The following is a 12,143-nucleotide window of genomic DNA, read 5'->3' on the forward strand; positions in this document are numbered from 1 at the left end:
ATTAAACGCTCTGAATAAAGCAGATAACCCTTATCCTCAAGTGGCCCCCACCCCATACCCAAAAAGAGAAAGTAAGTGTTTTTGTTTTTTGTTTTGTTTTTTGTTTTTTAATTTTAGGAGTTTCATGTGATTTTGGCTGTTGTAACTCGTTTTAGGGTTTTATCGATTCAGTATATATTACAGGAATTTTTTTTTTTTTTTTTTTTTTTTAAATAGCAAAAATTGTGGAATTTAGAGAGAGGGTGGGGGGCAATCTTGATAACGTCCGCTCGCAACTCTTCCGAGAGTTCAACCACGGCCTCTCGGTAGCCACGGTTCAACACTAACACGTGCTTTTATTTTGTTGCTAAGGATGGACTTCCGCATAGCAACGCATAGACGCATTGGCGTTTGTAATCCTTTTGTTGGTGTTGTTTTGTAAGGGTTGCTTCTTTTTTTTTTTTTTTTTAAGTCATATGTGCCCCCCCTCCTCCTCCACACTTTTCTAGCTTGTCTATGTATTGTTCAGGTGGCACCAATCGACATAATTCCCTGGAGTAAACAAAAGTAGATCAACAAACAATTTAACTTGAAAATTGTGATTAAAAAAAAAAAAAAAAAAAAAAAAGAACCACTCGATCGGTGTGTGAAAGAAATGACGGACGACAGGGCAACATATTGTCATTATTGTAGTCTTTATAGTTTCGTGCCATTTTATATTTCATAATCGGGAAAATGTCATTTCAAATAAATAAATAAAATCTTCTATACAACAACCGATAAAACCACGAAACAGGATTTAAAAAGTGGATAATTTCCCCTCTAGAATCTCCTGCTAATAAGGTAAGTAATAAGATGTTTTTGGTGCTTAGAGTCGACAGTTTAAATATGTTGTTTTAAAGCAAGAAACAACTGTACTTAGTAAACACTACTTACTTAATTATAATGTCGAAAATATTAATATATCCAAAAATTATGAAAAATCATCGAGTAGACAATTATTCAGTGTTAAAAGTAATTTTTATGGAAAATTGTGAGAAATGACAATATATATGTGAACATCTTGGCCTTTGGGTCAAGATCAAAGTGTAGCATCTGTTCTTAATATGCTACGCTTCAATTTCTCGTTTTCTGTTAGTGGAGGAGAAATCCTTCACGACTGAGACAATTTTTATTTTTTTGTTCCTTTTCTCCACATTAAAAAACGACCCTGGTGTCTAACTCTGTCCCGTGGGGAGGCATTGTAAATAGGGACAATATATGTGAACATCTTGAAGATTGCGAACACAGGGAACATACTTACCTCCCTTTTTGTCACTTTAATGCCCGACGTTTTTCTTTTTTAGTCGTAGAAATCCTTCCTGACTGAGACAATTTTAATTTTTGTTCCTATCCATAGTGACCCTTTTTGAGGAGCTGGATTTTATCCACATTAAAAGCCGACCTTGTGTCTAACTCTGCCCTTGTGGGGAGGCAAGTAAATAGGTACACAATAGTAGTTGTTCTACTCGATGAATTTTCGTAATTTTTGGATATATTACTATTTTCGACATGACAAGTAAGTAAGTACTGTTGTTTTTGCTTAAAACCACATATTTAACAAATCGATCTGTCGACTCTTAACATTTTTTTTTTTTTTTAATATATATACATATGCAGTTTATGGATCGTGCTATTTTTATTTTAGATAGGATTTTAAAGTTAAATTTATTTGAAGGGTCATTTATTTATGCCCAATCGAAAGCATTGTTTACCAGATTACAATATTTGACAAACAAAACCCGACGAGCGAGAAATATTACGTAGGAATGACCTCATTATATTTTAAAACCAGATACTGCAACAGAAGTTCATTAAAAAAAAACAAAAAAAAACGCAAAATAAAAACAGCATTAGTAAACCACTACTGGAAGCTCAAAGAAAATGGACAATCGCTGATAGTCGATTGGAAAATAATGTGATAAACCAGCACATGTGGGAACTTAGACGACCGGTGTAGACTATGTTTGAATGAGAAATTAGCTATTCTAAATGTTAAAGAACCCCAAAATTTATTAAAGTGTAGGGATGAAATATTAGGTTGGTGCAAAAACAATATGTTACTTTTATATATGATTTCTGAATTAATTCTTTGATAGCCAGATTATATATCATTTTGAAGCTTTTCGCTCTATCGAATCGTGTTATTTGTTACCGTTCCGAATCTCTTCATTCATTTTTTGCAGGCTTTTTGACCACATGGACAAAATTCAAATATGCACGATTTTCTTGTTCCAATTCAAACTAAGTCGAAAAGCTGCTGAGACAGTTTGTTATATTAATGATGCGTTTGGCCTAAGAACCACTAACGAACGTGTGGCACAATGGTGGTCTAAGAAATTTTGCAATGGTGACGAAAGCCTCGAAGAAGAAGACAGTCACGGCTGGCCAACTGCAGTTGATAATGAACATTTGAAAGCGTTAATTGAAGCCGATCCTCGCAAAACCACCCAAGAAGTTGCTGTTGAACTCAAGGTTGACCATTCAACAGTCGTTCGCCATTTGAAGCAAATAGGGAAGTTAAAAAAGTTGCAGAAGTGGGTACCACATGAAATGAACGATAATAAAAAAAATCGTCATTTTTAGGTGCCTTTCTGGTTAACAAAAACGATCCATTTCTGGAGCGGATTGTGACATGTAATGAGAAGTGGATCCTCTACGAGAACCGGCAATGTTCAGCACAATGGTTTCATGCCGGAGAAGCTCCACAACACTTTCCGAAGCTAAAATTGCACCAAAAAAGACATGAATAATGATAATAACAACAATAATAAAAACAATGATAATAATAAAAAAAAATAATAATAATAATAAGCCAAAAAAAAAAAACTTACATAAAATAAAACATCCCGATTAAAACTAGATCACTCCCCAACCCAAAGAAAAGAAAAACCTATCTCCGCCAAAAACGAACAAAAAAAGAGGTGAATTAGAGTTAAAAGGAAACCTCTGCCTAATAAATGCATGCCGATTTGCTACAATAAATGGGCGTGTGAATAACAAAGAATCTAATTGGTTCATTAACAAGTCCAGCGCCATAGGAGTATATAAAAACACAAAGTAATGTTGATATGTAATAGCCTGATGAATCACCATGAGAATGAAACACAAAAAATTCTGTGTAACTTAATTGGCATATATATTTTCAAAACTTACTACCTAGTTCTATTTATCTATTGAGCACTGCCTGAGTAAATACTCAAAATAGATACATAAAATTTTATCTAAATACATAAAATAATATGTATATATATATATATATATATATATATATATATATATATATATATATATATATATATATATAGTAAGTTATAAAATATATATGGCGATTAAGCTACACTGAATATTCCGCCGCGTTTCATCTACTCTAGGACTCTTTAGGCTTATGCGCGAATTTTGTGGTTGTTTGTCGTTTTTATATATGCATCTTCTATTGAGATTTTAGTTATTACGTACCCTATATTTTTCTAGAAAGAATCCTAACTAGAAAGATATGAGGGGCGTGCAATAAGTAATGCCCCTGACCCACTTCTCATAGCAGTAGAGCAACGAAACTTGACACAGTTATTAGTCTTTCTCTACATAGGAACCACCCAGAGTTATGCAGCTCTGGAGACCGTTTTTGTATAACACCCCAAGTTGGTCCTCCAAACGACGTGACTTCAGAAATCAAGGCTGCATCATCTGGGAAACGCTTTCCTTTCAAAAACAACTTCATGGCTGGGAAGAGGTGAAAGTCAGAGGGTGCAAGGTCAGGAGAGTAGGGAGGATGGGGAAGGATTTCATAATCACATGCCCGTGCTTCTGATCTGGCGACATGCGAGTTGTGGACTGGAGTGTTGTCCAGCAGGAGGAGGGTACCCTTGCTGATCTTGCCCCGCCTCTTGATTTTGATAGCTTCCCTTAATTTCCTCAAAAGTGAAGCATAATAGGCTCCTGTAATTGTGGTACCCTTTACCAGGAAATCTGTCATCACTACTCCGTCTTGATACCAGAAGACTGTGAGCATGACCTTGCCAGCGGAGGGCTGCACCATTGCCTTCTTTGGAGGTGGTGAGTCCAAGTGTTTCCACTGCATTGACTGGCTTTGGTTTCTGGATCATAGTGATGGACTCAGGTTTCATCTTGTGTAATCAGTCTTTTGAAAAACTTTGACTCATCTTCTTGGCACATCTCCAAATTCATCCTCGAGCACTCGACGTGTTCTCGCTTCTGGAATGGTGTGAGCAACCTGGGAATCCATCTGGCAGACACCTTATGCATATGCAAATGGTCATGAATGATAGTTTCCACAGACCCTGTACTAATCTTGACATCTTGGGCTATTTGACGAATAGTAATGCGCCGATCTTCCAAAATGGCAGACTCAACTTGACAGACAGAGGCCTCATCAATGGCAGAAGGGGGGGGGGGGCAACCAGGTCTGGGAGCTGTTTCTACAGACTTCCGGCCATGTTTGAATTCATGATGCCAGGTCATATGATTGAGCATTATCACCATAAGTTTCTTTCATTTCATCAAAAGTCTCCTGTGGCATGCATCCTTTCAAATACAAAAACCGGATCACTGCTCGACATTCAACAGGTTCCATTTCACACCTGACTCAGTTCAAACACCTGTAAAACAGAAACCACAATTAGTTCAGAGCTGTAATTTGCCACATAACCCATAGAGATATAAATCATTGCACATGCAAAATTTCAGCTAGAGCAGACAACTAGAAGTGGGTCAGGGGCATTACTTATTGCATGCCCCTCGTATCTGGGAGACCAATGCCAACAATAAAATCATCTTATTCATGCAAAATGAATGATTAAATGCAGTATAAAATACTAATGATCAAGTTGTCTTGTAAAATATTTGGGTAGGTTAGCTAGTAGATATATTAGTGACTAAATATGAGTACTAATAAATTCCTGGCATAAAAACAGAAATATCAGGCATAGACTATAAGATCAACAAACGTGCAAAAACCAAAGTAGGAATGCGAGAAATTTATTCATCATATTTTTAAGATGATTATATCCGAAAATTACAAAAATCGATAAGGTAGAAAATGATTTATTAAAGAAAATAGAAAGTAGAATTTGATGAAAACGATCGTATTTGCTTATGTAAGACACAGGAGAGCTCAAAAGGGGGGTAATTTTCCATTTTGATTTAAACAAGATGGCCGCACGACCTGACGAAGGCCAAAGGAATAGTTGGGCGAAACGTCATGAAGCAACAACTAAGAAAGATGAGAATAATAGTCCGCAATAAATAAATTAAGATGGCCACAATTTTTCATCTGCTAACACGATTAAAGTTGATTTTAAAAAAATAATTCCGTAATATTCAGGTAATTTCGACTGCATAAGTTGGAAGCTAACGTAATTTATTAGAATTTACAAAAAAATCAGTTGAAACCATTGTTTGTATCTGAAAACTCCATTTATTGACTACAAAATTTCGTTCTGATAGTGTAGAAGCGCCAATTTTCTTTAGTTTTTTTTTTTTTTTCTAATCTTTTTCACCACAAACAAGGCATATTATTGTTCTTCTTGACTTTCGGGCAAAAATCACAGTGTAGTATCTGTTCTGATGCTACACTTCACATTTTCTGTCCTCGATCAGTGAAGGAGAAATTCTTCATGATTAAGATAATTTTTATTTTTGTTCCTATTCAGAGTGACCCTTTTTGAGGGAGCTGGATTTTCCCCACGTTAAAAACTGACCTTGTATCTAACTCTGCCCTCGTGGGCAGGCAAGTAAATAGGGACAAGGTATATTGTCATTCGGACATAAGAGGTTACTATTTGAAATCATGTCCACAGGGGAGAGTGAGGAAATGAGCAGCAAGATGTCTATCCACGTTACATTTAAACTTCTGCAGGCTAGTACAGTCAGGGAAGCAGGAAACAGGGATGGAATGCATGTTAGATGGGGGGGGGTATGTCGTCTGTTTTCACTTTTGTTGTTTTTTGTTGTTGGTTTATGAATCTCAAGAGAAGGAGGAGGTGTAGAAGGAGTAGCAGGAAGAGTATAAGCCAATAGGAAATAGGCCAAAGAAAGAAAAGTATTTTAATGGTGGATGATCAGACGAACTAAAAGCCCTTGTACCCCCTCAAAGGAAATACCCCCAACAAGCAGCAAAATCCCACCCCTACACAGTAGAGATCCCTAGATGTAAGAAACACTTCTACTCTAATAGTTTCTTCCCTAGAACTGCTAGACTTCCGGTTCCTGCTTTCCCAACTGTACTTACATGCAGAAGTTCAAGTGTAATGTGAACAGAAATCTTACTGCTCAACTCCCTTCATAATATCACTGCAACTTACGTCCCCGGATAGTAGCCCCCTACATCAAAATGGCACTGTGCCTTGTTTGGGGTGAAAATGGAATTAAAAACCCCCAAAAAAACTATAAGAGTAAGAGACTTTTTGGCATCTAGGGACCCCAACAGTGAAGAGGTGGAATTTTGCTGCTTGTTGGGTTAGTATGTACATTGAAGGGACACAAGTGCTATAAGTTCATCAGAGCACATTCCATTAAAGTACTTACAAAACAAGCACAGGAATACAACATTCTGGCGATGAGACAGAGGTTGAAGGTTGGCCGTTAGTTTAAGACTCTTTTTGGACGCTGTCTAAGAATAAGAGACTAGTGGTAGATACACCAGCACAGATGAGAGAACAATAGTCCATACAAGGGCAGATTGTGGTTTTGTAAAGATATAAGATACTCTCTGGTGTGAGTGATTTTTCTAGCATGATAGAGGGAGCCCACCTTCTTTTTCAGCAGCCTTGGCAGTGTTTTCAATGTAATTGTTCCAATTCATGTTGTCTGTGAATGTTAAGTCGAGGAGTCTGAAGGTGAGCTCTTGGGTAGGGTGCTATTAGTCATGGCAATCATTGGTTGAGAAGGTTTCTTGTAATTGTTAAAGGAAATAAGCTTAGTCTTAGTAGCATTAAATGTTACTAACCATTTACGGCCCAATATTAGTACAGAATTTTTTTATAAGGTTTGAGCCATTTTCTTGGATATGTATACATTCGTTCTATCCTCATGTCTTATTATAGAGCGTGGTGTCATCAACAAATATACCCATCTCGGACGCAATTTTATCAGGGAGGTTGTTGATGAATATCAGAAATAATAAAAGATCCCAGGATCAACCTTTGCGCCACACCTGTATTATTATCACATCCAACATGTTTGATACCCAGGTAATGCTGGGTAAAATAAACGTTTTTAGAATTTCTATTCCAGATTTAATGTTAGACAGGGGGGGGGAATATGTCGTCTGTTTTCACTTTTGTTGTTTTTTGTTGTAGGTTTTTGAATCTCAAGAGGAGGAGGAGGCGTAGAAGGAGTAGCAGGGAGAGTATAAGCCAAAGCAGACGATTGTGGTTGTCTGTTTGGAGAAAAACAAAGCAAAAAAAAAAATGGATGACACAGAGAAACTAACTGAAGCCGTTAAAAAGATACAAAGACGATGGCGGCTGTACATTGTGGGTAAAATTTTAAACTTTCACCACTTGCAAATCCATCTTTCCCAAACTTTTCTATCTTTTTTGTCTTTCTTCTGTGGACCTTAATTTCCAATGCTATTAACTATTCAAACACTGTCTACAACTGTAGAAGAGCCGTTATGCAAAATCTCTTGCTATCTCCACAGTGGTGACGTTCATCCCCATCAAAAACCATTTTAATAATTCAGAAATATTCAGGTAATTTCGGCTGCATAATTTGGAAGCTACCATTGTAATTTATTAGAATTGACAAAAAAAAAAAATCAATAGAAATCATTGTTTTTTATTTGAAAACTCCATTTATCGACTAAAAAATATCGCCCTAATAGTGTAGAAGCGCCCTATTTCCTGTTAATTTCAATGTTATATGACCAGTAGTTTAAGAGTTTATCAGTTAACACACACAGTGGCGACCTTGGTTGAAGTGAGTGTCCCTAATGATGGAGGTCTGAACAGAGCTGAAAGAGAGAAACAGACCAAATATCAAGGCCTCATGTATTATAGGTGCCACAGGGCTTATGAAGAAGAACCTGAAGTCCTACCTAACTAATATATCTGGTGAAACAAGTGCAAGAGAGATCCAGGCAATTGCACTTAAGGGAACGGCGAGGATACTAAAAAGAGCTCTCGGTTTGTTTCAATAAAAAGCAGGGGAATGTTGGCAGCTGGTTTGGCTGCCTCATACCCAGCATTACAATCTTCAAAGAAAGAAAATGCAAAAAAAATATAAATAAATGTATTGTTTTATTTATATAGACATGTAAAACTCTATTGTTGATGTCTTGTTGATGTCTCGTTCTATAATGCCATGCACAAAAAAGTCAAGAGAGTTGTAGTTAAACAAACTGGGAGGTTAGGTGTAAAATGAAACGTGATCAACAAAGTTCCCAGACAACCAGGCGTGGGCTTTTTGTCTGGTATGAAAGTCTTGAAACCATACGTTTGGTCTACCTGCTGTTCCTTGGATTTCACTATCTCACTCAGAACATGGATCTACCAATCGATGTTCAGTTTGCGGCCCTCATGGATGAAGTGCAATCACATGATGTCACTTTCCGCTAATGACAATATCATTCTGACAGTGTCGACTGTGCATTTTTGTCTTTGAGGTCACCTTATATTTAAATCTTGGATCTTTCAATTCCTTTCTGACTTTTTTTTTATCATCCTACGGCGATACAACCCTCTTGCAAATCCTAAGTTGGTCTGAAATTGTCCAGTGTGAATTCCAAGAAGAACTCGAAGAGATAGCGCACGCACACACACACACACACACACACACACACACACACACACACACACACACACACACACACACACACACGCACACACACGCACACACACACACACACACACACACGCACATCTACTGTTTTATTTATATAGATTTTTTTAATACAATTTTTTTTTTCAGGAATTAATACAAATTTTTTTTTTCTTTTTTCTTTTTCAGGATGTACAAGTGTTCAAATATTACAAAAATTTAATTAATTTCAAAAATCGAGGTCACCCAGCTTTAATTCTCCGATCCATCAATCCTCGTGAAGCCGGTCTTATCGATGCCGCTTCTGGAATTAAAGTGCGTTTCCGGTTGGCAGGGGTAAGAATCCATAACTGGAACAGTCCATGGGGTGGAAGGGATTGTGTAACGGGGGGGGGGGGGTCTGTTGCATGTCTATGTCATTCCGTATGTCTCTTTGTCTATATCTACGTATGTAATCGTGATATGTCGAGTGTCTATGTATGACCGTGTTCATAATGTCGTATCATCTAAGTTAGTACACGTGTGCATGCGTGTATAACCAAACGTTAACATACCTTTATTCTACCTCTTGGCTTCGTCACTCATAGCTGCAAAGGGAAATAAATGCACAAAATAACAAGTCTGAATCTTCTTTTACTTAATGCTTGGTTTATTCTTTCTCAGTCTTGGTGGTGCCCATTCTTTCTTATCGGCCGTTCTTAACTTTTTTGTGTTTCTTTCTCGGACACATCTTTGCACCAATCTCGACGTATCTGCTTAATCATAAATCAGAAACCAGACTGACTTGTATGCAAGAGGATAGATATCTTCCTCTCTTTCTTTCATGCTCTCTCTCTTTCGTTCTGTGTTCTCTTTCACACATACCCGAATGACCTATTTCAGTGCTATCGTCGATCCCAGCTACAGAGTTTGACATACGTCAGCAACTTAAACCTTGAACTCTTCTTGCACTAACCAACCTACACGGCAAAATCACAATTTTCAACATGCATTTTTTCTACCTCTTGGCTTCATCGCTTGTAGCTGCAAAATGGAACTGCATCCACAAAATAACAAGTTGTAGGGTTCTTTTATTAATGTTTGGTTCATTTCTTTCTCAATCTTGGCGGTTCAACATTCTTTCTTGTTGGCCGATCTTAACTCAGTTCAAAGCATTTGATGGGGTGGATCATTGGAGGCTGTTTTAGCGGCAACCGGTTTTGGCCTGCAATTTTACTGATGGGTTCACTTCCTTTATGCTAAACCTGTTGTGGTTGTAGAAATAAATGGGAAAAGGTCAAAGCTCTTTAGTCTGTCTCGATCCACTCCTCCGGGTTGTCCCTTATCACCGATGTTCTATGCGCTGGTGTTGGAAGCCTTTCTTCACTGGCTTAGGGTGAATCCAGTCCTAAAGGATATTTCATTACCAGGTGCTATTCTGTCTATTCTGATTATTTGACAGTGCTTGTAATGAGCAATGCCGAGATTAGCATTGTCGGTGTAGAGTTTGAAATGATAACAGGGGCCAAAATTAACCACGCTAAATCTGTTGGCTTGTGCATCGGTTCCTGGAGGAGAGTCTCCCTTCAGTGGCCCTTTATCTGGAGTGATGGGCCTTGCAAGATACTTAACATCTGGTTTGGCTCAGACCTTCAGCTGGAGAAAAATTGGTCGGTGTTGAACGCGGTGCAGACCACAGCTAGTCTGTGGATCACCCAAAATCTTTCTTAAAAGGGGGAGGGCTGAGGTATGTAATTCTCACATTTATCTGATCATCCTATACCGTCTTTCAATTTTTCCACTCCCATCGGATACGCTGCTTCATCCGCAGAGGGCTCTTTTCAACTTGGCTTGGAAAAGCCCATATGGTTCGTTGCAAGATCTGTCACTTCCATCCAGCTGAGGGCAGTCTAGGCATGCCATATATTAAGGTTTGCCAACATACACTTGGGCTGTACTATCTAGATTGCATGTGTTCACCTTGTGAGGAAAACGGTGGCTTCTAGAAAGACACTAAGAAAGCCGTCCCGACTTTGAGAAGTGAGCCGAAGGGAGAGGCACAGAAAATTCTCTGAGGTGAGTGTTCCTTCTACCGCGATTGTTGTCGCACTTTAAAATTTCTTTTAGGGGGTCAAAGAAAGCCTCTCTGACACATTGCTGTTGTCCCAAAAGGCATTATATCGGGTGTTAATGTGGGGGATCCGTTTGAGACGATATTGGTGAAGGGCTCGGTTTTTCGAGGGGGGAGCTCCGCTCACTATGGCCTTGGGCGCCTGGATCAGGTTTCCTTGATAACGACGAGGCTTCACTAACCTGGCTAGTAATCCGGGATGCTCTCTGGATCAGTAAAAGATTTCAATCGGCTGGCTTGGTGAATTTGCCTTTGTGTAAACGCTGCGATGATGAAGATGAGATCTTATGTCACGCCTTTTTATACTGCAGCATCATAGCACCGTTGAGTGTGTTTATTACAAATCTCATGATGTGCATGCTGAATATGTTGTTTATCGCATTGGAACCTATTAATGTCTGTAGCAACTGGGCACCGACAAATGATAGGATCAAAAAATATTTAATTTTGACCTGACTAGGCATTACAAGAAGAGTGATTTGGTTGACTTGCATACTTTTGCTTCTTTTAGTCTAGTTTGAATTTTCTGTTATTCTTTGAAGGTTTGCATTAAGGCTGAGGGGATTAGACTCTCTTTATCAGACTTTGCTGAAAGGTGGGTGACTGTCGCGCGTGTCTGTCGTGTAAGTGGAGCAAGAATTGACTGGTATTTGGACGTGCCTTAGGCGAAAGGATATTGATATCTAATAATAAACATAATAAAATTATATGCTAAGTTAAGTTAGGTTTAGTCAAATTTTTAAGTTTCTAGTTTAAGTATTTTAAGTTCATAATCTAGCTAGTGTGTGATAGTGACTATTTTGATTGAAATATTTGTTTTTTAGGGGGTTGCTGAATAACCTTAGTGTACTACTTCTCTACATCCAGGCAACGCCGGGTAGCCAAGCTATAGGTGTATCAGAATTTTTGTAGGAATTTTTGACACCCCTAACACGAAACTGCGAATAAAATATAAAAAACTCGTAATTTCTCTTTTAAAAGTGGGTTGTTTATTTTCTTTATGGATTATACTTCCAAAATAAACTATTAAAGTTGTTTTAAAAGTAATAGAAATATTATTTTTATTTAAAAAAAAAACAGTAAGGAATTATACGAACTCAATATTTTTCAATTTTTAAACTTTAAAAATCTATAAAAATTTTTCTATTGATTCTATTTTTACGATATTTTCAGGGTCAATGTGAAATTTTATGCTCTTTCCAATAAACCAAATATAATATTTTAGACAAACGTT

At 37.7% G+C, this 12,143-nt stretch overlaps 1 protein-coding gene across 3 annotated transcripts in view; it reads left to right on the top strand.

Annotated features, from left to right (window-relative positions):
- Positions 1-266: 266 nt before the first annotated feature.
- The window catches only part of LOC145296940 (protein MFI-like), a 66,813-nt gene continuing 54,936 nt past the window's right edge, over positions 267-12,143 (top strand). Inside the window, exons 1-3 of one of the 3 annotated variants that reach the window (XM_080143143.1) lie at positions 267-822; positions 7,338-7,514; positions 8,989-9,135. In XM_080143143.1, the coding sequence (XP_079999269.1) occupies positions 7,449-7,514; positions 8,989-9,135 (213 nt within the window). In that variant the 5' untranslated portion in view covers positions 267-822; positions 7,338-7,448. Of the gene's footprint in view, positions 823-7,337; positions 7,515-8,988; positions 9,136-12,143 lie in introns of those variants that run through there. The other 2 variants (XM_080143144.1, XM_080143145.1) reach the window with 2 other exon arrangements.

Source organism: Euprymna scolopes, chromosome 17 (genome assembly GCF_053919585.1).
Source record: "Euprymna scolopes isolate OS-2025 chromosome 17, ASM5391958v1, whole genome shotgun sequence".
Taxonomy (NCBI): Eukaryota; Metazoa; Mollusca; class Cephalopoda; order Sepiida; family Sepiolidae; genus Euprymna; species Euprymna scolopes.